This window comes from Glandiceps talaboti, chromosome 3 (assembly GCF_964340395.1).
Source record: "Glandiceps talaboti chromosome 3, keGlaTala1.1, whole genome shotgun sequence".
Classification (NCBI taxonomy): Eukaryota; Metazoa; Hemichordata; class Enteropneusta; family Spengelidae; genus Glandiceps; species Glandiceps talaboti.
In genome coordinates, this window is record NC_135551.1 from 19127388 (window position 1) to 19153523 (window position 26136).

The 26136-nt window shown below is 36.8% G+C and overlaps 3 protein-coding genes across 3 annotated transcripts; all 3 read right to left on the bottom strand.

The window, feature by feature from the left end:
• Window positions 1-7321: 7321 nt before the first annotated feature.
• Window positions 7322-9772, bottom strand: LOC144433161 (toll-like receptor 1). Its single transcript, XM_078121470.1, has 2 exons — window positions 8760-9772; window positions 7322-8281 (listed from the first exon to the last, which is right to left on the bottom strand). Exons 1-2 carry the CDS (start codon window positions 9770-9772, stop codon window positions 7765-7767), a joined length of 1530 nt encoding a protein of 509 aa, XP_077977596.1. The 3' UTR covers window positions 7322-7764.
• Window positions 9773-17050: 7278 nt separating this feature from the next.
• Window positions 17051-19220, bottom strand: LOC144433162 (toll-like receptor 2). Its single transcript, XM_078121472.1, has 2 exons — window positions 18193-19220; window positions 17051-17567 (listed from the first exon to the last, which is right to left on the bottom strand). The coding sequence occupies exons 1-2, from the start codon at window positions 19218-19220 to the stop codon at window positions 17051-17053; spliced, it is 1545 nt and encodes a 514-aa protein (XP_077977598.1).
• Window positions 19221-22667: 3447 nt separating this feature from the next.
• On the bottom strand, window positions 22668-25168 carry LOC144433163 (toll-like receptor 13). The gene is made up of 2 exons (XM_078121473.1): window positions 24207-25168; window positions 22668-23085 (listed from the first exon to the last, which is right to left on the bottom strand). Exons 1-2 carry the CDS (start codon window positions 25166-25168, stop codon window positions 22668-22670), a joined length of 1380 nt encoding a protein of 459 aa, XP_077977599.1.
• Between the last annotated feature and the right edge of the window lie 968 nt (window positions 25169-26136).

Genomic DNA, 26136 nt, shown 5'->3' on the forward strand with positions numbered 1-26136 from the left:
AGTAATTGTGTTCAAATTTAAAACACACCAGTGCAGGGCTTGAAAAAAACTTTTTTTTCTTTGGTAGTCCTAAGTGGGCTACCAATTCAGACATTGGTACCCCAAGGATGGTGACCAATAGTCCTATATTCATGAGAGTTCCTCTATTGAAAATATGTGTGTAATCAAAATACTTTAATGTCTGCAAATCTTCCATACTTTAAATCTTCACATAATCAGTGGTAGTCCGAGTTGGGCTACCACCTGCAAGTTATGGTAGTCCCATGACAAGAATTGGTAGTCTGTGGGCATGGGACTACTGTTAGTTTTGAGCCCTGCAGTGGTCTTTTAAGGGTCTGTGGCAAACCTTGGTAGTCTGTGGGCATGGGACTACTGTTAGTTTTGAGCCCTACAGTGGTCTTTTGAGGGTCTGTGGCAAACCTTGGTAGTCTGTGGGCATGGGACTACTGTTAGTTTCGAGCCCTGCAGTGGTCTTTTGAGGGTCTGTGGCAAACCTTGGTAGTCTGTGGGCATGGGACTACTGTTAGTTTCGAGCCCTGCAGTGGTCTTTTGAGGGTCTGTGGCAAACCTAGCTTTCAGATACAATTGAAAGAAAATGATACTTACCACTGTATTGAAAATCGCCTATTCCAATTCCCGATCTCAATTCTAGTATTGTAATTGTCAAGCAAATGAACCAATGGATGAAACAACTAGGAAATCTTCACCACTGCATTCCACTGGCTCCAACAATGCATTCAATATTTTTTACTGTTCTACTACAAATACATGTAGCATATAGATGTGAACAGAAATTGGTGTTCTTCCAAATTGATCAATAATGATCATAAAATATTTCAGATATAAATACTTTGCTGTCTGTAAATGACTTTTAAAGTTTATTATATGATAAGGATATGTAAAATGTTTTTAAAAGTTTTTGTCAATTTATTTCAGTTTTACTAAACAGTTGAAAAGCTGTGCTCTCTTCTCACTAGAAAGTTTTTTATCACAGCTTCTCTGATTATTCCTCTGTCACAAACTCTGTCCAGGGGTTTGTCACAGTGGGAGTGGGTATCCCCCTAACCTCCTCACCGGACCCCTACAAACGCTCCACAGCCATAATTACTTCAGAACTCCTACAAAAGATAAAGTAGAAATGAGGATTATAAATTACTGTTAGCATACATTCGGTGTATGTACAATCCGCGACAAGCAAGCATTTACATACCATGTATGGAACATGTTCCAAACCTCTCAAATTTATACATGAAATGTATTTGTGAATATGAGCTACCATATAAAGAGGCCATAAAACTGAAATGTAAATACAAGTCTCTGTAGTTCAATTATTCTGTGCCAAAAAACTCAAACTCAATTTATTTATTTACTTTTCCTCCTTGTAAGTTGTAAAAGGCTTGCCAGTCACTGGTTGTACCCTTTGTCTATTGTTCAACACAACTACAGGAATAACACTACACTTATTCAGACTACATGGATTATGATTTGTTATTTACAAATGTACAGTTAGGGTAACGGGTTAGAGTTACAGTTGAAGTGATATTAGCTTGGTGTTTCACATGTAACATGACATTTTTTACAAACACTTGGACAACTTCTAATTGCAAAAGAAAAAATAACATACATGTATGATGTAGGTGCCGTGCACAGAGGGATGTAGAAGTTTAAAATCATTGAGTCCATGTGTAATGTTTTCATTAGAAGCCTGTCGGTTTTACTGCACAGTGAAAGAATAGCAATGCTTGTCACTGTTCAATGTGATTGGGCAAAGGATCCTGCAGTGTTTGTTGTCTCTGTGTTTTTGACACAAATATAGACATATTTCAACTGTAGACAGTAGACTAACAAGGTTAGTCTAGAGTTGAAATATGTCTATATTTGTGTCAAAAACGTAATGTCCCATAAGTGAAACACCAAACCTTCATCATTTCAAGTGTAGTCCCTTTTATCAAGTAACTGAACTGTACAACTGACTTAAAAATGTCCTCCATTAAATGTACTGTGGCATACTATATTTTCTAGGGATTTAATTTGCACTGACAATGAAAAATTGACTATTTTGCCTGGACCTGACTTTCAATGACTAATTAAGAAAAGTATACATAGTTAAAAAAAGTATTTCCAAAATTACATTTTGATTTTGTTTTTAATATGAAATATATCACCACTGAAAATAAATTGAACACAAATTTGACAATAATGGACATCTATGATCTATACATTTTTCATCTCTCACAACTGCTGTCTCGCTGGATTTATTCAACTCTCAGGCTAGATTATGCTATAAATACTACTGTACAGAAAAATACATATTTCAACTGATTGTGCAAGCCCTAGACTGTCGACAGTCGCTCGCGCCTTTTTTGCCCAAAGTTTTATCTAAACTCCGATCCCGAGTAACACTAGTCTAATCGCAAATTGATATTGAGGGCCGAAGGCCCGAGGTCGAGGGCCGAAGGCCCGAGCGACTGTTGTCCCTTGCCGCATCTCCCTTGCTATTACTTATTCATGATGTGACGTCATTTAATGGGGCGGTACTCTATCGTATAATTTGCATACAGTTCAATGTAAGGTTACTCAACGTGCAACACACGTAAACTGCAGCGCAAATTTGACCTCGTAAATGCATTTTGATGGTCATAATCAAGTACTTTTTCCTTTCCTATCTTTCTTTGTTAAAGCTTGAAACCGCGCGTTTTTATAACATTCGTAAATGACGTCGTTGACAAACTCGACGCCCGATACATTGTCATGCTCACTAGTCTATTGCCTTGTTTAGCATTACAGTGGTACTGGAGCGAGAGAGTGCTACGGAAGTATTGTACCAACTCCGACCGACACTCCAGTCAAGCAACAGATGTTTTGGACACCTTTTTTACCTTCCCTCGACTGCAGCTAGCATATTATATAGTAATAATATTCATGTATAAAATGTTTGATAGTGAGGCGTAGATAATGTGCAAATGGTAGACGTTCTACCTGAAACAGAAAAGTGCCTCCATATTTACCACGGCACGGAGATCGTGCTCCGATCCGACACGTCTTCAACTAGTGCCTCCACAGAGTACTGAGTCTATATATACCTAACGCTATTGTACCCCATTATTTCAGATACCGATTGAGGAGTCAATTTACGTAATCTTTATCACGATGCTATATGATATGACAGTTTGTTGTGTCTTTTCCTTGATGTTTTCTTTTTATGTGATTTTTGTTGTTGATGTGGGGGGGGGGGGGGGTGAACCTTTGGGTCGGCCGCTCGGTTGTTACCACTTCCCTATTGTTTAGCAAAATTACCACAAATAAAAGGGCCTTCGCCGTTTATATACGGGATTATATTAGAGCTATCATTGTATCAATGAGGATACTACTGGGACAATTGCAGACTATATGTTGTTAGCTGTATCGCGAGAACGATCGGAGCATGGAAGTATAACCCACAGGCCTGCGACTTCATAGCCCGGGCTTCTTCATAGGCTATGGACTTGTCACTTCCTGTCAGTACACTAACGAAAACATCTTTCCCAGAGACATAGGTATCTATAATTCTTCTCTGAAAGTCTTTCAAGGGCGAGTATCAAAGTTTTTCCAATGCGTCGCGATGTGTTGACTCGCTTGGTGACTACGCCATCATTTTGATTGACAAGCTTTGTGAACTATGACCTAAATGTCAATAGTCTACAAACTGAATGTTCCTATTGTTATCGCATGAGGGCGCGGCAAGGGACAACAGTCGCTTGGGCCTTCGCAATACGGCCCTCGATATCAGTTTGCGATTATACTATTACTAGTGTTGCGCCGGACCGGAGTTTAGATAAAACGTAGGGAAAAAGGCGCGAGCGACTGTCGACAGTCTATGCAAGCCCCTACACTACAGGAATGTCGATTTGAAATAATGTTTATGTTCACATCTGTCATATCGCTATACTTCCAATCCATGGTCATATATAGTAAATGTCAACAGAGAAGAAAAAACATGTAGACAATTACTCAAAATGAAACACTATTTTCGGACTCTGCTTTCAAGTTGTGCTTACGAACCGTTATGAAATGTTGCATTACATACACACTCCATGCACAAGTCTTGTGATAAAAGTTTTAAGAATAAGATAATAGATTTCCTGAAGTTTTCGACCGCGACACTGGACGCATAAAATTGTACATCGACAAGATTCCACCGGACTAAAAACTGTATTTCTAGTTATGCATGTAACCATTTCATAGAGAGTGGGGTATTGACAGATGGGAAGTATAAATCCCAGTAAATAATCAATCCATCATGCCACGTAACATTTCTACATGTATGCCGATGACCTCTGAACTTTTAGGGACAAATGATTGTGCAACACATCCAGCGACGTCAAAATATACGTTTTAAAATGGTTAGACTCATATAAGAGATACCAGATTGCATACTTACCATGTCTATTCGGTGTAAACCTCGGTGCATGCGAAAATAACTCGGGTAATACCTTGGAAAGAATAGAATTTTGGTGTCAATCTTGAGAAAGCTGTCATCATGTCTGCTACATAGGTCGCCATTTTGGTTGAGGCTGAACTACTTCGTTGCAGGGGTGAAGGTGTCAAACAATAGGGTGAACTAGTTCACTGCTAAATGTGCTGATGTACAAAATAAAGCGGAAGTGACCATTAAAGGGACACAAGCTGAGTTGATATGATTTTGGGCATAATTTTTGCTGCATAATTAAAAGGTATTCACAATATCTTATTGACTGAAGCATACTTAATCACCGCTTGAATGACTAAACCCGAGGACTGAACTCAAACGTGGTAGGCCTATTAAGATATAATTTTTAAAAAGTTCGAAGACGTAATTTATTATACATATGAAAAATGTCGACGAAAGCCTTACTATTCAATCAACCGTTCTAACAATGTAAAAATGGTAATGTCATATATACATTGACACCAACATAGTACTTGAATAGTTCAATCGAGATTTTATGGTGTAAATATCAGAGGGAGGGAGAGGGAGAGAGAGAGAGAGAGAGAGAGAGAGAGAGAGAGAGAGAGAGAGAGAGAGAGAGAGAGAGAGAGAGAGAGAGAGAGAGAGAGAGAGAGAGAGAGAGAGAGAGAGAGAGAGAGAGAGAGGAGGGAGGGACAGGGAGGGAGAGAGAGGGAGAGATATTTTTAATTTGTCTGGGTTGAATTGTAGGATTGTTTGTCCCGATGACCATTTATTGTCATTGACCTTGTAAATGAACTTGACACTTCCAATCCAATTACGGAACCATCTCGACTCACAGCCACAATCGAAGAGGTTTCCATACAGGTGAAGTTTGTCATGTTTGTTAAGTTTTGTAATCCAACATTTCCAGACATATGATTTTGTTGACAGAAGGCAAGCTGCAACTCAAATATCTGACAGTGTGTCGACCCTTCAACATCTGACTTGCAAGTATATGCAGCGAACTGCAATGCAGTATAACACGGTTGAGGCAGGTTAAATTATGGAACAAGGTTGGGGGAATATATTTCAGTCGGTTTTAGTTGAGAACTATACTGTGTAAATATTTGCTATGTTGAAAAGTATTCTTTCCAATCACTTCCAAATGAGCTTTCTGAATTTTAAGAGTCAGTATTAAATTACAGTCACAGTATATTGGACAGGTTACATTCATAGCATTTTCAAAGGAATGAGTTAAAGTAATTTAAGCTGAAAGTGATGATTACTAAGACAATCATCTTTAGGAGACGATCCATTTTACCGAATATACATGATGGTACCAGATACAGTCTACAGACTGAAGTATACCCATTGAATGCTGGTTGTAAATTGATCGTTGTTTTCAGATTGAGATCACCACGGATGTGATGATGACTCATTGGGTTTCGAAAACATTCACTTGGTTTAACTCATGCTTTTTCTTTCATGTTTTGAGGAAGAGTTCTATTCAAAATAAAGCTTGTTGCTTAGCCTATGACCAGGTCAACAAACAGGAGGGGGTTGTATCATAAACTGTGCATACAGTTCCTGTTTTACTTCTACTGTAACATTACTTAGATAAACTTGTTTCACGACCATTGTTATATATAGATTGAAAGTTCACTAGTTGACACAGAAACGTGCTTATTACTCATATATGTGTCTATGAAACTAAATAAGTCAACTTCACTTGCTGCTTGCAATTTTTATCCTCAGACCAACAAACGAACCCTGTGGATTGTAAGCTGGTTTCCCCTTAGGAATCAATTCGCTAAATTTCCAAACGAATGAACGTTTATGTATATATTAGCCATATTGTGGTACTATTATAATTTCGTCATTTTACAAAGTAAAATTTACTGTCGAAATATTTTACACAAGCAATCATACCCTTCAAAGGAGATGGTTTCCAAAGTTTCCTGTATACATCAAGGTCGGTCGTCTTAAACGATGTGCACAAACAATGGCGGAAGTGAGGAAGTGAAGGGTTGGGATGGATAACGCAATTGTACCTGATAAATCACAGAGGAAGGGAATAAGGTCGGTGTTTCAGTGTTTCTTTTAAAATTAAACTGTAAACTAGCCTTGGACATAATTGGAATTCGTGATGTTTGAGCTTCTAAATATTGTCAGCACTGTCAGGACATGCTCCATGCACAAGGAAAGCACTATTCCTGGCAATAGTTTGACCACGGAGAGCTGAGGACCCGCAGGAAATACGGACACGAACACAAATAAACAAGTACAAGTTTAATTCAAGTAATATATGAATAAATGAAAATACTACAACATGACTAACTATATTGGTTCAATTATCTATGGATGTATATAGGAATATAAACTAAAGGAAAGTCCACTAATAATTCTCAAGGGACCGGAGGAATCTCTTTAAGAGTGCACTATTTCTCTTGTGAACCTCGGACAAAAAACTGAATACAATGAGAAACCCCTGCGATATCATTTAAAAAAAAATTATATCCGGTTCCCCCAAAACTTCCACATATCAGTATGTTATAATAACAATGTTTAATTTGGAAATAGAACTTGTCAATTTGATTATCAGAATAGCCAATATCAAAATATGGATTATGATGCAGTACTACCGAGTACAAATATGTACAAAACACAAATTAGCAATTGTATAAACACACACACACACACACACACACACACACACACACAGACACACACATACATACACACACACATACACATATATATATATATATATATATATATATATATATATATGTTTATATACATGTATGTATATATATATATATATATATATATATATATATATATATATATATATATATATATATATATATATATATATATATATATATATATATATATATAATCGCAGGGCGTTTTTTTATGACAGCCTTAACTTTAACTTTATTATCCAGTCAGAGTGCGCGTTTGACGTAATGTTTACTATTTGCATATCACTCAAAGTCAGATTCAAACTTAAAACCTTCAGCCGACAATAGATCGAGTACGTCATTGTTTTCCATACTGTATTCCTTTAAATGTACAGAAATGTTCATAATATGATTTTTGTTGTTCTAGTTAAGGAAAAATTGCACCATCTGTAGTTCGTGCATACATTGTAACATCGAGTTTAATCAGTGGACTGTTATAAAATTTAATGGAACATAGTGCTTAGAAATGAACAACGCACAGGCACTGCAGATCTATAAAGTCTAGCTACCAAGAGCTAGTGTATTTTTGGGCCACCGTAGGTAATGTCGCGCTTTATATTTCTGTCGTATAACTGCAGCTTGGCTGCAGAAACATCAACACTCAACATATTAAACCATGTTGACTTTTGACATCTTTATAGCGGTTTCCAACTTTTTCCAAAATAGTTTCTGTCCATCCTTGTGTTCGCTCCATTTGATATATTTACCATTCCTCATGAAATACTTCAACAATCCTGGCATCTTCTTGGTTGGGATGTCATCTTTCAAAACCAATATGGCGGCATCACGATGTTCATCAAACATCTTCTGTCGTACCATTTCCAGTTCAAAATAACACCACTCACTGTCTATGAATTGTTGAGTCAGGATGAAGATTGTCTTGCGGCTTTCCTCGATGGCATTCATAATGTTATCAGCAATTAGAGAACCGACAGCAAAATCACGAAAGTCTAAACACAGTTTGAAATTACATGGTGGTGCTTCTAGTTTTGGACGTAAAACTTGTAAGATCCAGTCTTGATCCTTATGAGAATGTGAGACGAATGCATCGTATTTATAGAGTTGGTCGTTGCCTGGGATTGGTTGGTATCGTTTGACACGATGGTGAATGAGGAAAATAAAGTACCTGTCGGAGAAATAACCAAATCAACGCTAGTATGTACGCACTTCATAATTATCATGGCTGACAGAAGGAAGACATTTATTTTGTCATTTGATAAAGATTTGAGTATTTTTTGTTATATAACCCAAATGTGGATATTTCACAAGAGGATATTGCAATCAGGACGTTGTTAACATTGTGTTAACCCTCAATTCCTGTCAAATTCCAGAGGCACTTAGCATTTTGGTGGTTAAGCGACTATGTAAGTAAAGATTTCGAAAAAATACAAAAGTTTAGAATTTACGATCAGTAAGATTAGAGGCTTACTATTCTTTTGAGGATAATTATAGTAAGCATCATTTGTGATTTTGTTGTTAAAGGGCCCTTGAAATTGGGGTAACTTTGGGAAACATCTCAACTGGCGATTTATTTCTAAGGGAAAACAAAATCCCGTGTTGGCGGTTCAGATAACATGTTATGAACAATAATTTCTTGATCTTACCTGATCTTCCATCGGTAGTTGACAAGTAGAGAGATCACGGCACAAAGAAAGATAAATCCCAATACAGAGACACAAGCCACCATGACTGTTGGAAACTCACATTGTAATTTGTCTGGGTTGAATTGTAGGATTGTTTGTCCTGATGAACATTTAGTGTCATTGATCTTGTAAATGAACTTGACACTTCCAATCCAGTTACGGAACCATCTCAACTCACAACCACAATCGAAGGGATTTCCATACAGATGAAGATGTTTCAATTTGGTTAAGTTTTGTAATCCAACCATTTCAGATAGATGACGTAGTTGACAAAAGGCAAGCTGCAATTCAGTTATTTGTGTTGATCCATCAAACATCTGACTTGGAAGTGTTAGCAGTGAATTGTAATGCAGTATAACACGGTTGAGGTGGGTCATATTACGCATCAATGTTGAGGGAATTGATTTCAGTCGGTTTTCGCTGAGAGCTATATTGTATAAGTATTTGTTATATCGAAAAGCGTTCTCTGCAATCACTTCCACACGAGCTCTCTGAATTCGCAGAGTCCGTAATTTCGTAAGAGGTTTGAACAAGTCGCTGGAGATAAAGTTCATACCTGGCTGGTCGCTTAAATCTAGTCGTTCAAGTGCGTTCAAGCCTTCGAATGCATTTGGATGGACTTGCCTAGATTGAAGCTGATTTCCGTTTAAAAACAAATCTCTTGTATTCTTACAACGAGAGAAAACTCCAGCTTCAAGTTGTGTTATTTTATTTTGACGTAAGTGCAGACGATACGTTTCAGCCGGTATGTTTTTCGGTACACTTGACAATCCAACACTTGATATACACTGAACAAATAGATAAATTAATGGCTGGCGATGTTTTAAATTGACGCGACAGTAATTACAGTCACAGTCTTCTGGGCAGGTTACATTCTTAGCTTTTTTGCAACTAGTTCGAGTTCCTTGTGTGAATTCCCAATTTAGGCTGAAACTGAAGATTAGTAACACTGACACCTTCAAGAGACGATCCATCTTGACCAATGCAATTTGACCAATAAAAGCACTGAATGATTTCACAAGACGGCTATAGTCGACACCGTGAAGTGTACCCCTTGGATGGTGGTTGTATACTAATCGTTGTTTTGAAATTGAGGTAACCACTGATGCGACGATGACTCATTGAGCTTTGAAAACCTTCATTTGGTTTAAAATGGGCGGGGAGTATCCCTTTTTCATATTTTGTGGAAGATTTCATATTGAATAGTTGTTTTGCTTTGTCTCAGGTCACTGTCAGATCAAAGAACATGACGATTGTGTATCAAACTTTGAACACATTTCATGTTTTGGTTCTACATAGAAGAACTTGCGTCACGAACATAAATAGATTAAAAGTTCACAGGTTGTAACAGAAACTTGTACGTACATTAATACTTTTCTTGTATCGATGCATGCCTATGACATTTAATAAGTCAGCTTCGCTGGAGTTGCTTTCACTATCTGTCACACGACAATAACGAAACTTTGTGGATTGCAAACTGTTTTGAAATCCTTTCGATTGATAATATTGCCTTAGCAATGAACTTTTTGTTGTTGTTGAAAGTCAATAGATTAGTCATATAGTGGACCTATATCGTCTCGTCTTACATCGTACAGTTTTATTGGACAGATGTTTAAACGACTACCCAAACCATCGAAAGCAGTTGGTTTTGGTTTTATTTCCGTAGCTGTAAACAGGTCTGGTCTCAACATGCACAGACAATAACTGGAGTTTTGGGGATTGAGGGGCTGGGCATGTTACTCAAAATTATTGGGATATGCACGTGATAAAAAGTAAGATGACGGACATTGGTTATGTTTATGGTTATGTTTATATTGAAAAATTAAACTTGAAACTGTTACCAACTGTCATTGGATTTGATGACGTAATATCAACTTCCACACAGCTTCAGTAATTTGATATGCTTCAAAAGAAATGTAACAGGCAATAGTTTGACAAAAGGGAGCTCAAGAACCAACTTTAATACAAACCAGATGTAAACTGAATGCCTTCCGCAAGGGCTCGTAGACTTTTGATATTTGTTCCTGTAAACATTATATTTGTTGGATTGCATATTCTGAGCTAGAGCTTTTATATACATGATGATATGCCCCTTGACTCACTATACCAAGTTAAATAAAATTTACAGCTTGCATAAAAAAGACACTGGGCAATTTGTGAAGAATTAGTCAAATTCGAAACAAGGCTGAAAGAGAAGATGAATAACAACAAAACATTTATATTTATTTATTTATTTATTTATTTATTTATTTATTTATTTATTTATTTGACAATGAACCACCCCAACCATTAACAATTTTGCGTGCAATATCATGTACAGCGTGAAGTGTACTCTTTGTATTGAGATTATCATGTGGTTGTTTTGAGATAACTACGATGATCATCATAAAGAGAAACCCCTTGTTGATTTTCCCGTCAAATCGGTTTGAGGAAGTGACAATTTAACTCCAGAAATAGTATTTCAGTTTAACACTGGGGTGAGTGCTTTTAGCGCTTATTACGAAAACTTCCCCTTTTTCCGCAAGCTGTACTTGTGAAAAAAAAACCAGGAACCAGATAACTTGATTAATGTCCCATTCAAGTGGCTCACACACTAGGTCAAGTTGTACGCATAGAATCATGTTATAATGTCAAAACTAATTTTAGTTCCATAACGACACAGATACCAGTTCCACACCACTCCAAATCGGGAAGAAACAATCTCTCCAAAGTTGGAGGTTTACCGAACTTATGAATATTAATAATCATGAGATAATACGGAAGTTACGAACTTGGCTTGAGGAAGGTTCTAATGTAGGTAAATTTCTGCCTAGGTTCGTAGCTCTAGAGACATATATTGGACTTTGTTAGAACGTAAACATCTCTATAATGGACAGCTCTATAAATCTGTTGATTTACAGCTTATTAGATTCAAGCATTCAGATATGAGCAATCAAAATATACTTGCCGTGTACTGAAAATTCCTATGTTTTTTGTCGCTTGACCATCAAGCAATCATTGTCTCATTTGACAGTACTTTTCTCAACGTATTTCTGTTCTTCAAATATATGGGTTTTTTAAGGTTGCAGTACGGAAAGTAAGCTTTCCATTGATGTATAATACATGAAGATTGGACTATGGGGAAAAATGGGGAATACCTTTTTAATGTCACGATGTGTATATACGGACAACCGCGCACCAAACATAGCATGGACGGTTTGATACCTGGCATTTTTCATTCAGTTTTATTCAAGCGTAATGAATTTAACGTCAAAAATAGTTTTCAACTTTAGAAGAAATAAATGCATAAAATTACATGGTATTTCTAATGAAATGTGGAAGTTTTTTTTAATGAAAGTATGAAACGTATATGGAGCAATTAGTTATCCAACTAACGATGAGTATCACATTATGACAGTGTCCATCACGTAGGGCCGGACTGCCCACGTTGTACAGACTAGGCGACTATGGTGAACTTATAATTAGCGACTGTGATTGAGCATGAAGGTAGGCGCGAGTATCATCATTACCCTTTTCCAGCTTTACTTTAGCTCTTATCAAATATCGTAATTACGTAGTTTTGGTGTGTATATATGTAGTAAACCAAAGCGAGAATGGCTAAAACTACCGATTTCTAATTCTGGACCACTGAAAATTAAAAGGAAAACACACACTAGTCCCCCAAAACACCTCTAACGTACAACATTTTGAAGTTAGGTGTGCCATCAATTGCTAGATTATGTGGTTTGGATGATCACTGCAAAGATAAGCGTCTGTTTGGGTGACTTCATCACACAGTTAGGTTTGCTATCAGTTGAGCAAGCAGGCTGTGCAAATTGGTGAGCGGGACCAGAATGCGATGTCATTCCTTGGTGCACGTCTGCGCAGGTTTCAAGTCAACTGCGACTGTGCAGTTTATCGATATTGTATACTCCCGATTTGGAGTGGAACTGGTTACAAATTCTTCTCTTGTCACCTCTCTTTACGAGAGGGAGTGATGGGATTCCATATGTGTCCGTCTGTGCTTGAGCGTGCGTGCCAGTCAGTCAGTCAGTCAGTCAGTCAGTCAGACTGTCTGTCTATCTATACATGTACTTCGTCTAAAAACAAACAATGATTTGGTTGATTGCAAATGAGATGTGGTACACACGTTTGCTACAATCACAAGAGCTGGTCAGAGGCTTGTTCCAGGCATGTTATTTTGGGCAAAACACATGTGATTAAGGTTCAGTTAAATTCATGTTGACTGACTTCACTAATTACTATAATTTTGCCACTATGTCTCTAAAATATCTCAAACTTGACGCGAGGCTTGCTCAGAGCGTCCTATCTGGGTTATATGACGTCATATCTATAGATACTTTTCAGTGGAAGAGGTTCCATACTAATTAGCCTCATTAGCATATTATTTGACAGTTAAACCAATTTTATTGTGTATCTCGATAAGTGTTTGTATCAACAACATGAAAGATATATTGTATGCATTCTACTTTCGTGAAACAATATTAATTCATAATAGCACAACTTAACTGGGGTTCACTTATGTACTACTCTAGGCATTGTGATGTATGTATGTATGTATGTATGTATGTATGTATGTATGTATGTATGTATGTATGTATGTATGTGTGTGTGTATATGTATGTATGTATGTATGTATGTATGTATGTATGTATGTATGTATGTATGTATGCATGCATGTGTATGTATGTATGTATGTATGTATGTATGTATGTATGTATGTATGTACGTACGTGCGTGCGTGCATACATGCATGCTTGCATGCATGCATGTGTGTGTGTATGTGTGTGTATGTATGTATGTATGTATGTATGTATGTATGTATGTATGTATGTATGTCTGTGTATGTATGTGCGTGTATGCATAAATGAATTACAATAAAAAACAAGACCAATTGCTGTTGTATGTGGTGGGATATTACTTAGGGTGTGAGGATGAGAAATTATTCACTACATGATGAACCCTCACTCATATGCAAATTAGGTCGAACATATGTGTTTTTGGTAAAAGGAATTTTAAATCTGAAATTACTTGGCAAATTGGCCTGAAATTTGGTGGGTTGTTTATAGCGTGTGCAGATGAAGATTCTCAGGACATATTATGTAAATGGTGTCATGAGAGATATGCAAATTAGGTCCAAAAGTGTGAATTTTTGTCAAAAAATTTAATCTCAACACTTCTCGATGGATGGGTTTGAAATTCGATGGGGATTGTTCCTACAGTTTTATATTTTTATGTTGCAGATTTTATTCAATGCATAATGCCACAACTAGCCCTGGCAACCGTGACCACTCCCTAAGCAACAACCAATGCCAGGTATATTTTGCAAATAACAACGTACATCATTGGGTAGGCTGATAACATTATTTACTGATAGAAAGAAAGTTATCCTAACAACATTTTTTTAAGTTGTGTTTTTAAGTGCAAAATTCTTTATTTTCTTAAAATGTTAACAAACCCAATGTTCCATATTACATTTACAGTGTGATCTTTGCTTATGGTTACATCCTAAAATGTGTATCTACTTTGCAAGGGCGTAATTGGTCCAAGAAACGGCGACCTTTCATTTCTATAATCAATTAAAGAGAAGACCTTCTGTTAGGACCATTATTAAATACCTCATATCCTAATACCAAACATGTCAATAAGCGTTATATGCCTATCCATTTATCCATCCACCCACCGCCATCACCTCTACATACATACATACATACATACATACATACATACATACGTACATACATACATACATTCGTCCATTCATCCATCTGTCCATCCGTCCGTCTGTCTGAAGTCTAACCACCTGTCCGTCCATCTGTCCACTCATCCATCCATCATCATCAATCCATCCACCCACCCATCCATCCATTTACACTCTAAACCAACCAACCACCTCACGCACCACATGTATATGCCTGCTTTTAAAGTCACAAAGGCCATCGTCCCAAAATACAAATACAAGATTACAAAAGTTACACGTCAACTATAGTATTTACTTCTGTTCTAATGAATAAAGGCTGCAAGTCAGTAATCCATCACTTTTATTAGATGATAGAAGTTTTATGGAGGAATATTGAAATATATTGGAATGTATGTTGGTCTGAGACACGTATGCAAAAAAAATCACATTTCAAAAAGAAATAACATTCGTCTTCAATTTCAGTTAAACCACAAAGCACACATGTTAAATACCTTCAACTCTATCAATGCTTTCTACCCGTCTTAATGTACTTAAAATGGGAGGAACATATAAATCGTACTAGCATAGACGTGTCTGACGTTGTAGCAAGAAATGAACATTTCTATATTGTATCTTATTTGTCCAATACCAAAAATTACAAAATATCTGCAAGCCATTAATATGAATATAATAACAACCAGATTTAAACTGAATGCCTCCCGTAAGGGAATAACTAATTATGTAAATAACTCCTTAAACTAAAAAACTATGGTAACAGGCTTTGTTTTTTGGACAAGCGTGCTTTCTTAGGTTAATGTATGTAAGAGTGTATGATACTGCTTAATTACTGAATATCATTCATTATTCAAAATACTCATTAAAGGAAAAAGTTGTAGCAACAAACTTCATAGGACAGGTGCGTATTATTATGATGTACGTATCATATTATACAAAATTTGAAGCTTGCATTTTTAAGATACAACCTAGTTACCTAAAATCATTAATAATGCAAATTTTTCATTAAAACTAAGCTATATAAAAGATTGTATAGGACATATCCGCTTTGTTATGGTTAACGTATGTACTAAATTGTATTGAAATTGAAGTATGCAGTCTTAAAATATAGCCTAATTACCGAAAATCATTAATTATGCATATTATTCATTAACACTGTAAGGTACATCAACTAACTTTATAGGACCTACACAATTTGTTATGGTTAATGTATGTACTGAATTGTATTGAAATTGAAGTATGCAGTCGTAAGATATAGCCTAATTACCAAGAATCATTAATTATGCAAATTATTCATTAACACTGAAAGGTACACCAACAAGCTTTACAGGACATATGTGATTGTTATGGTTAACGTGTGTACTGAATTATATTGGAATTGAAGTATGTATTCTTAAGATATAGCCTAATTACCGAAAATCATTAATTATGCAAATTATTCATTAACACTGTATGGTGCATCAACAAACGTGATAGGACATATGTGTTTTCTTATGGTTAACGTATGTACTAAATTATGTTGAATTTGATAAAATGCATTCTTCTTATATATCTATACGACGATGTTCAGCACTATCATGATTATTAAAAATGGCTTTTACGGTCCGTATTTCATAACTTTACCTTTAAAAGTATTGAAGGTTTAATGTAGCACATTTCACATGAACAGAAACAACTACTATACTGCAATTTACTAACCAATCAGAAAAGTTCTTCCATCCCAGGAAAAGTGGGACCTTTACGGAAACAAAAGATGAACGCGGCAATCTTTAATAACGCCCATGTGATTAATCATCATATTGGGAAATACTTTCACGGTTGCCACAAATTGAACAAACGATATGGGGTATGCGGATTTAGCAATCGTAACAACGGTCATTAAAAGGAAATAGGAAAGAAATTAAAAGAAAGAAATTAAAACTCAATCACATGTTCAACATCATAAATCTTTGTTCTCCTGAGTACTTAAATTGCAATGCAGAAATGGTCCATAATCGGCACAATTATAGAACAAGACCGAGTGAACTGTCATGTGTAGTTCCAAGAGTCAGTGGTATGTGTAAGAGTTCATTCGCCTACACAGACATTGGTCTTTGGAATAATAGTCTCCCACTCTCAGTGAAACAATCTCATACAAAAAATAGTTTTAAAAGCCAAGTCAAATATTTTCTATGGAACAAACTACAGATTAAAGAACATAATATTTTGTAACATTTTAATCCTTTTTAATTATGGATGTATTCAGTGTGTATTTTATAACTCTATTTGGAGCTCTGTCTTGTTTTCTGTAATACATTTAATTTTTTCTGTACCATTAAGTTGCCACGGCATTTTGAATGGAAATAAGTGCTTTTAAAAGTACTTTTATGTGTTATCTTCGGTGATTTCTGTACATTGTATGTATTTTAATATGTACTTGTATAAAATTTTACCCAAATAAAATTCAATTCAATTCAATTCAATTCAATTCAAAGAACGTTTAAATTGAAGATGGCTCAAACTTAGACTCTCCACCACCTAGAGGGTCTATGGTTCAAAACACAATTGTATAAAATTATCAAATCATATTGACGTTGGAGCACTTCAATGCGGAATCTAACTGTTTCCAAAACAGTTTCTGCCCACCCTCGTGTTCGCTCCATTTGATATATTTACCATTCCTCATGAAATACTTCAACAATCCTGGCATCTTCTTGGCTGGTATGTCATCTTTCAAAACCAATATGGCGGCATCACGATGTTCATCAAACATCTTCTGTCGTACCATTTCCAGTTCAAAATAACACCACTCACTGTCTATAAATTGTTGAGTCAGGATGAAGATTGTCTTGCGGCTTTCCTCGATGGCGTTCATAATGTTATCAGCAATTAGAGAACCGACAGCAAAATCACGAAAATCTAAACACAGTTTGAAATTATGTGGAGGTGTTTCTAGTTTCGGACGTAAAACTTGTAAGATCCAGTCTTGGTCCTTATAAGAATGTGAGACGAATGCATCGTATTTATAGAGTTGGTTGTTGCCTGGGATTGGTTGGTATCGTTTGACACGATGCTGAATGAGGAAGATAACATATCTAGGAAAATAAAGACAAAGACATTACCCAATTGGATATTAACTTCTGATGGCTTAGGAATGTGCGATGTTCAAGGGATCCTCCGTGTTTCTCACACTTGCTCATTCATTCATTCATTCATTCATTCATTCATTCATTCATTCATTCATTCATTCATTCATTCATTCAGTCAGTCAGTCAGTCAGTCAGTCAGTCAGTCAGTCAGTCAGTCAGTCAGTCAGTCAGTCAGTCAGTCAGTCAGTCAGTCCGTCCGTCCGTCAGTCAATCACCCACCCACTCACTCACTCACTCACTCACCTATCAAACACATACTCTTGTTTAATCCTCTGCACATTCTAAAATATATCCGACTGAAATAATTCAACCAACCAACCAACCAACCAACCAACCAACCAACCATCCTTCCATCCATCGTCCACTTTTTCATCATCAGCCCAACATCTATTAATTCATTCATTCACGTGCCTATTTGTTCTGTGTCATCATTTCTTTGATTAGGGTCCCCGATAAATTGCGACGTTTTACTGTTTCACAAGCTCAACTCAGCAGCTCGGGGGGGGGGGGGAGCGAAATAGGCACATGATATCAAAGGTTTGAAAGTGTAAAATGTTACGAATGTTCTTACCTGATCTTCCATCGGTAGTTGACAAGTAGAGAGATCACGGCACAAACAAGGATAACTCCAAATACAGAGACACAGGCCACCATGACAGTTGGAAACTCACATTGTAATTTGTCTGGGTTGAATTGTAGGATTGTTTGTCCCGATGAACATTTAGTGTCATTGATCTTGTAAATGAACTTGACACTTCCAATCCAGTTACGGAACCATCTCAACTCACAACCACAATTAAACTTATTACCATACAGGTGAAGTTTTTCCATGTTTGTTAAATTATGCAATCCAACATTTTCAGCTATACTACTCAGTTCGCAGTTGGCAAGTTGTAGATCGGTTATCTTCCTCGACCCATCAAACATATGCTGTGGAAGTACATACAGGTGGTTGTACTGGAGCATTACACGTCTCAGATATGGTAAGTTATGGAATAATGAAGGGGGAATATATTCCAATCGGTTTCCGTTGAGAATTATATTAATCAATAAAGTGTTATAACGAAACGCGTCTTCTGCAATGTTGACCAAATTAACTTTCTCTAATCTGACATTACGAAGCCGTCTTAGAGGTTTGAACAAGTCACTCGGGATGTTGTGCAAACCCCTCTGGTAACTTAAATCTAAATCTTCAAGTTTCTCTAACCCTTCGAAGGCATTTGGGTGAACTTGGTCAGAAATAAGGGAGTTATATTTTAGACAAAGTGACTTCGCGCTTTTGAGATGAGAAAATGCGCCAGAATTCAATTTCGAAATCTTATTATTACCCAGGTATAGGCGATACGTCTCTGGTGGTATGTTCTCGGGTACAGACGATATCCCATATGGGTTAGAATCCGATTTGCTGGCCATAACACGTAAACCGTATGCTGTACGTCTTCCTTTGACGAAATGACAGTACTCGCAGATGCAGTTTTTCGGACATGTAACGTTCACAGCTTTAACGCAAGGAACATGTCGTGAACCCGACGTTGTATCAAAATACACAATACAGCTGACTAATGTCACTAAAACAGATATTTTCAGGAATAAATCCATTTTGGTCAATCGTACAGACTTCGACAAGTGAAAATAGACTCAATTAACGATGACAGAGGGTACAACGTTCTTCGCTGAAATAAGAAATGGTGTTGAGTCGTGTAATTTAATTTCCAAACCACGTGACGTGGTTACAACAAATACAGGAAGTATGAGTCTATATGAACCCCAGTCCAGGTCAAGTAATTTGAACTTTGCTTTGCAAACCTTTGAAGAAGTCATTGTTTACATTGTATTGGAAAATGCATAGAAAGTGTACGCCAAGGAAACCTTAGTTAGGTCACCATATCAGAGCTTTGAACCCCACAGTTTCATAGTGTAAACTTGAATGTGCATTTGTCAGACATGTGTGCTTCAATGTATTAAGATTTTAAGGCAAATGGTCAAGGTAAAAGTCATACAGTGTATATATTCCCCTTGTCACGCGTCCCTTCTAATTACAGTATCACAACAAATGCGTTTGATAATACTTTGTAGTCAAGTATAGGAGAAAATAGTGTTGTGCTTATAATACTTATTAGTATGTTCCAGCATAGACGTGGCGTGGTCTCTCTCCAACGTCTATGGTTCCAGCTGAGACATTGTGGGATGGGTTGGCTCAAAGGTTAGTGTATAACGTTGTGTAAGCGGGGGTTCTGGATTTGAGATCTGAAACTCTGTGGATGACTACACTCGATATCATAACCACAGACTTGAAACAAGGCATGAGTCAGATTCGCTGTATATTGCGGATGTATTCGCTATCAAACCTATCACTTTCATCCTACGTAAACTTTTCTGCTTTCATCTTAACCTGAACCACATTTGAAAGTTTCGTTACTTATATTGTACAATACTTGGTAGTTGTTGTTTATTTCAATGTATATAATTCCATACATTTTGTAGCTTCGACATGAAAGTAAATTCTATGCTTTAACCACAGTGTTTAAAATGAAGCCAAGATCATAGTGGCTATTCACACACACACACACACACACACACACACACACACACACACACACACACACACACACACACACACACACACGCGCGCGCGCGCGCGCGCGCGCGCACTTACGCACGCGCTTGCGAGGTCCAACGTTCCAAAAACATAGCCAATAATCATGATAAGGGACCAGTTTCTCCAGCCTGAATAAAATTTAAGAAAAAAAAGGGGGGGGGGGTTCCGGTGGATATGTAGGGATTGAAATTGGAATTGTGGAGGTATGAAATTGTCTAAAATGTTATGGATAGCCTTGAATTGTCATACAAGGAGAAACAATCCTCCAGGGGAGATCCCTGCTAGGACCTCTAGATGATAGGGGGTACTACTAAGTCAACTTCCCATCAGATGTACTGACCATTTACTTTCATGATGTTATTCAAATTTTTTGAGCATTTCAACCTGAAGTATAAATAATCGTTGCTAATACTAGTATATGATGGCACTGTCTTTTTTGTACATGAAACAAGAAGTCAAAGTCACGGTGATCTGCATGACACATGACAGAGCACATGGGCGGGGGGGGGGGGTTCATCATGTTTTGAAAATAAGTGATGGGGTTACGCTATTTGGTTTTTATACGGAGAGATCAAAGACAAATCTATTTACCACAAATGAACTGTGACGTCACGAAAATAAGTCAAATTCAATGTTGAGGTCAGAATTTCGGATGGGTATAAGAATATGAAAGGGATTGCGACATGATACACATTTGTAAACTGGCAAAAAAGCACTTTATTCGGTCATAAGCGCATTAAATAAATTGGACAACCTAGCTAGCAGACAACTATTGAACTGTCATCAAAATAATTGAGTACATGATCAAATGTTACTTCATAGCGGAAATAACAACAATAAAATGGATATCAAATCAAACCGTGTGAAAGGTTCAAACCATGATCATATATATATCTTATAGTGGTATTTTTCGAATGAGGGTTAAACAATCGATATGTTCAAGTAGATTAGCAAGTTACAGCTAATAAGCTTGGCTGTCAGTTACTATAATTACCAAGTACCAATTTAAATCCAAATTTACATTAAAAGTCCTAATAAAATGTTGATTTTCTACTAGTGCATAGACTTTTGGTTCTTATATATTTAGAAATATCGTTTGTTTTAGGTTATTTACTCCTGCTAAGTAGCAAGTGACGTTACAAACTAGGACTTGGTATATGTTGTTTCACATAGACTTTTCAAGTAGGGCCCCCATGATAAAATTGTTTAAAAACATAAAGAATACAAAATAAATATCCAATCCTCATCCATATGGCCACTTTAAACTATAATGTGTATAGGTAGCTTCACCATCATGTCCATAAAGATATCGAATGATATAACGAGAGATAAACTAATAATACATCCATATTATTACAATACATTGATTCATAGACATTGGTCAAAAGTTGTGTTTACTTGTATATTTTCATATTTTATCAATGAATTTATATTTGTAGTGGTTGCATTCATCGGCCAATTTCCATGTTGTCTGAATATAGCCAGAACCTCATCTGATAAATAAATAAATACAACCAGTTACTACATTGTCCGATAAGGCAAAAAACAAATGTTCGTTCCGATAACATGACTGCAGAAAATAGGGCATATAAAGTCGGAATTTTATTTTATTTTACTTTACTTCGACCCCAAGATAAGATACTCGTTGGTCACAATATTTTTAATCGTGATAGTTTGATGAGGTGTAAAAGAAGTAAATGAAGAAAATTATAAGATAAGTAGACGAACTTGTTATACAGACTGTACTGTTATAGTCTAAAAAGACCTGGTTTCTCTCTGGAATACGATTTTTTTGAGAAAAAAAATGACCACAGATGAGGCAAAGGCGTGAAGATGTATACGGAAATAGAAGTAAATCGTTACCACTTTTTAGGGTTGGGGACTTAAACCAGGGCCGGTCTGGTTATCCAAAACACATTGTTTTTTATTTGGCTTAAGAGTAAACCACGCTTTCCCCGTGCGTGCGTGCGTGCGTGCCTGGACGGGTATGTACCACAGGGGCGTGTAATATTTCATAGATTGTTGTTTTCCAGGTCTACAGACTAAATATAACAACCTTTCGAATATATATTCCTACCTGTACAGGGGAAGAGTACAATAGAGATCGATACATTTGTAGCAGCAAGATTCGTATGATATTTTCCTAAGAAAACGGAAATCTAAGCAATAATACACGCCCCTGTGGTATGTACGTATAACAAACAGTGTACAACTCAGTACTAAAGACGCAGAATATCAGATTGTGACCTCTGAATTGTGGCGACGTATTCAACCTACTTATTACAATCGTACGCGAGACCTGTGAAGTAGATATGTTCTCTAATGGTTCTAGCTAGCCTCGATCCAGGGCCTCGAACACATGAAAGTTTAATTGCAAATCCTAAATATCGCAAGAGGGCGCGAATCTTTGAACAAAAAGTCAGTTAATACTTCTACCATGTCTGCACCTAAACCATATTGATACTAGTCACTTTAACGGCATCATCAAGTCTCTTCCAAAACAGTTTTTGTCCGTCTTTATTGTCACTCCATCTGATAAAGTTGCCCTTTCTCATGAAATACTTCAACAATCCTGGCATTTTACTGATTGGTATGTCATCTTTCAAAACCAATATGGCGGCATCACAATGTTCATCAAACATTTTCTGTCGTATCATTTCCAGTTCAAAATAACACCACTCACTGTCTATAAATTGTTGCGTCACGATGAAGGCAGTCTTTCTACTTTCGTCGATGGCGTTTATGATACAAGTTGTGATGTGTTGACCAAGGATGAAATCACGGAAATCAAGACACAGTCTGTAGTTGTAAGGAGGACTTTCTAATTGTGGTTGAAACACGTTTTGTACCCACTCTTCATCCTTGCTGGAATGGGACACAAAAATATCATACTTAAATTCACTGTTGTCGATAGGAACGGTTTGATATCCTCTATACCATATCTTGATGAGAAAGCAACCGTATCTGTATTTAGAAAAAACAATGGAGTACAGTATATTTACGGATTAAGATTTCAACAATTCGCAAACTGTATCAACGCCCTCTGGTGGCGTGCGTATCATATGTACCTACGTCACAAACCAGCAGGTTTGCAGTGGGACATTATGAGCGTTAAACAGAAACCATCTAGTTGCATTTTTTATAAATTATTTTTATTCGCGAGAAACTTCACTAATAAACGAAAACTAATACGTATAGAAGTTTGTACATCATAGCATTGTTGGGTCGGGGGTGTACTGTTTATTTTGTTGAGAGTAACTTTTGAACGAATTAGCTAGAACACCGGATTCTACGAGTTAATTATCATGATGAAATATCGTAAAAAATCTCTAAACGATGCCTACAAAACATGGCATTAATGATATTTTGAGTCGTAATTGCTCACTGTGTGAATACCTAACTTGCGTAGCAACCAGCAGTCACCGTGACTAATGCAATTCTCTACTAATACGCATGCGTGAAACACCTGTTTATTTTTCGGCTCGTCAATACCCTGGGCAAATGTTGCAGAAAAAAAGAATAACGAACACACAAGTAACACCTGTCACCTAGGATATTGTGTTGAAAATATGAAACATAGCTTTATGAATCCGAAAATCTTGAAAAACAAATTTGCAAGCCCCGCAGTCCCGGAAATACTAATCACATTATTTTTGTGATTCTAGCAGACACTATATTGACTCTTATACTGTGACCTGTCTAAAACCTGGCCTATGTTGGAATAACAACAAGTACGTACGTATCCACGTCGCAGGCACATAATTTTTGTAGGTTTACAGGTATTTTATTTCCTGCTAAGTTCAAGCGCTAAACTGATCGTATAATTCAATGAAGAAATTCAAAAAAGGACCTAAACTCTTTCTTTTACTTTTCATGATGACATCACAAAAGCAAGGGTCGTCTAGGCTGATCTATTTTTAAACGGGTCTTCAACAAACTAAATGTGGAAGAATATGTGACCTTCTAGTATGTTAATTTGTTCTTACCTGATCTTCCATCGGTAGTTGACAAGTAGAGAGATCATGGCACAAAGAAGAATAAATCCCAATACAGAGACAGAAGCCACCGTGACAGTTGGAAACTCACATTGTAATTTGTCTGGGTTGAATTGTAGGATTGTTTGTCCTGATGAACATTTAGTGTCATTGACCTTGTAAATGAACTTGACACTTCCAATCCAGTTACGGAACCATCTCAACTCACAGCCACAATCAAAGTGATTTCCATACAGGTGAAGTTCTTTCATTTTTGTTAAATTTTGTAATCCAATTTGTTCAGATATAGTACTTAGTTGAGAATAGGCCAGCTGCAGTTTGGTTATATTCCTAGACCCCAGAAACATATTCCTTGGAAGAACATGTAAAGGATTGTAATGAAGGATGACACGCCTCAGGTAGGTCAAATTATTAAAGAGGGTTGGAGGAATATATTCCAATCGATTTTCGTTCAGCGCTACATCATACAAGAGTTTGTTATATCGAAAGGCGTCTTCTCCAATGTCCACCAAATTAGCTTTCTGAATCTTGAGATCCTGGAGTCGTCGGAGAGGCTTAAATAAGTTGGTGGGGATTTTGTATAGCCCCGTCTGGTCGCTTAGATCTAATTTTTCAAGTTCATCTAAACCTTGAAATGCATTGGGATGGATCTGATCAGAATTGAGTTTGTTGCCTTTCAAGTAGAGACGCCTTGTGTGTTTCAAATGCGAGAAAGTCCCAGCTCCAAGTCCAGCTATTTTATTTTGACTCAGCTCTAAGTGAAATGTCTCAGCTGGTATGTTTTTAGGTACCACAGACTGTTGATGGCAAACGACCCGCAATCCGATGACTGTGCGTTTTCCATCGAGAAAGTTGCAGTAATTACAATCACATGCGTTTGGGCAGGTGACGTTGACAGCTGGGTTACAAAGATAGCTCAAAACTGAACCAATGTGTAGACTCAAACTCACCATAGCGACGATATTCGTGAATAAAACCATATTATCCAATAACACGTTAGAAAAGGCAAGACTGAGTGATCTGAACTAGTTGATGTGATCAAAATAATGTGGTTTTTTGTGGTTTTAACAGAAATTTGTCACGTGATGATGAGTCATGGGGATTTCGAATTATTATTTACAGATAGGTCAGATGTTTAGATAACAAAAGGCTCGCATACCATAATTTAATCTTCAGTGTGAGTCAGGCGATACAAATGTAGTATCGCCAACCCACACACAGTTACCCGTTGCTCAGCGTTTTGAATATAAAATCCCTGGTTACACTACTATGTATGTGATATCATTAGGTCACACAAGCTCACAAAATGAAAGAACCAATTGAGTGTACTCTGTACCTTAGATCCGTACTTTGTCGCCTTAGGATGCTTAGTTTAAGCTTCATTTGCTCATTATAAATCTTTCAGTGGTTAAATCCTTTGGTTCAGGGGAGTGTTAAGAGAAAATGTATTCAAAATATTCTTGTTATTCAAAGTTTCACCTATACAATCTGACTGACGAAGCTTGACTAATCCATTGCTAGTACATTACTAGTCCACTGCATTAATGGAAGCAGCCATACTAGATATGTTATCAGGAAAACTAGCCTAATTTATCACTCTTTAGGGATATAGACATTCGTAGCCCAATGATATTACTATGGAAAGCAAGCTATCGGCAAACTAAAACTGACACTTAAAGTAAAACTACGGTTGTTGCATGTTTTAGATTACACAAGATAGGTGATAGCTGTGTTATAGTTGAATGGATGCAATCACACTGTAAATAAGATGGTGTAACAAAATGCAGTTTAATGTGCCCCACTTGAGAGAAACTAACTATTCCTGATGCCGTCCTATTGCAAGTGTAACGTCCATTAATAGCTATTAATAGCTTATATCAGCAAATTGTAATGATAAATGAATCTATTAGCTCAGTTTTGC

What these genes read in the sequence shown, in the direction of transcription:
- LOC144433163 (XM_078121473.1), bottom strand. Translation starts at nt 25,168, where the DNA reads ATGGTGAGTTTGAGTCTACACATTGGTTCAGTTTTGAGCTATCTTTGT. An exon ending in AACTACCGATGGAAGATCAG is followed by an intron (nt 23,086 to 24,206) that starts GTAAGAACAAAT and finishes GTCCCATTCCAG; the next exon opens with CAAGGATGAAGAGTGGGTAC.
- LOC144433161 (XM_078121470.1), bottom strand. Translation starts at nt 9,772, where the DNA reads ATGGATCGTCTCTTGAAGGTGTCAGTGTTACTAATCTTCAGTTTCAGC. An exon ending in AACTACCGATGGAAGATCAG is followed by an intron (nt 8,282 to 8,759) that starts GTAAGATCAAGA and finishes TTTCTCCGACAG; the next exon opens with GTACTTTATTTTCCTCATTC.
- LOC144433162 (XM_078121472.1), bottom strand. Translation starts at nt 19,220, where the DNA reads ATGGATTTATTCCTGAAAATATCTGTTTTAGTGACATTAGTCAGCTGT. An exon ending in AACTACCGATGGAAGATCAG is followed by an intron (nt 17,568 to 18,192) that starts GTAAGAACATTC and finishes TTATTTTCCTAG; the next exon opens with ATATGTTATCTTCCTCATTC.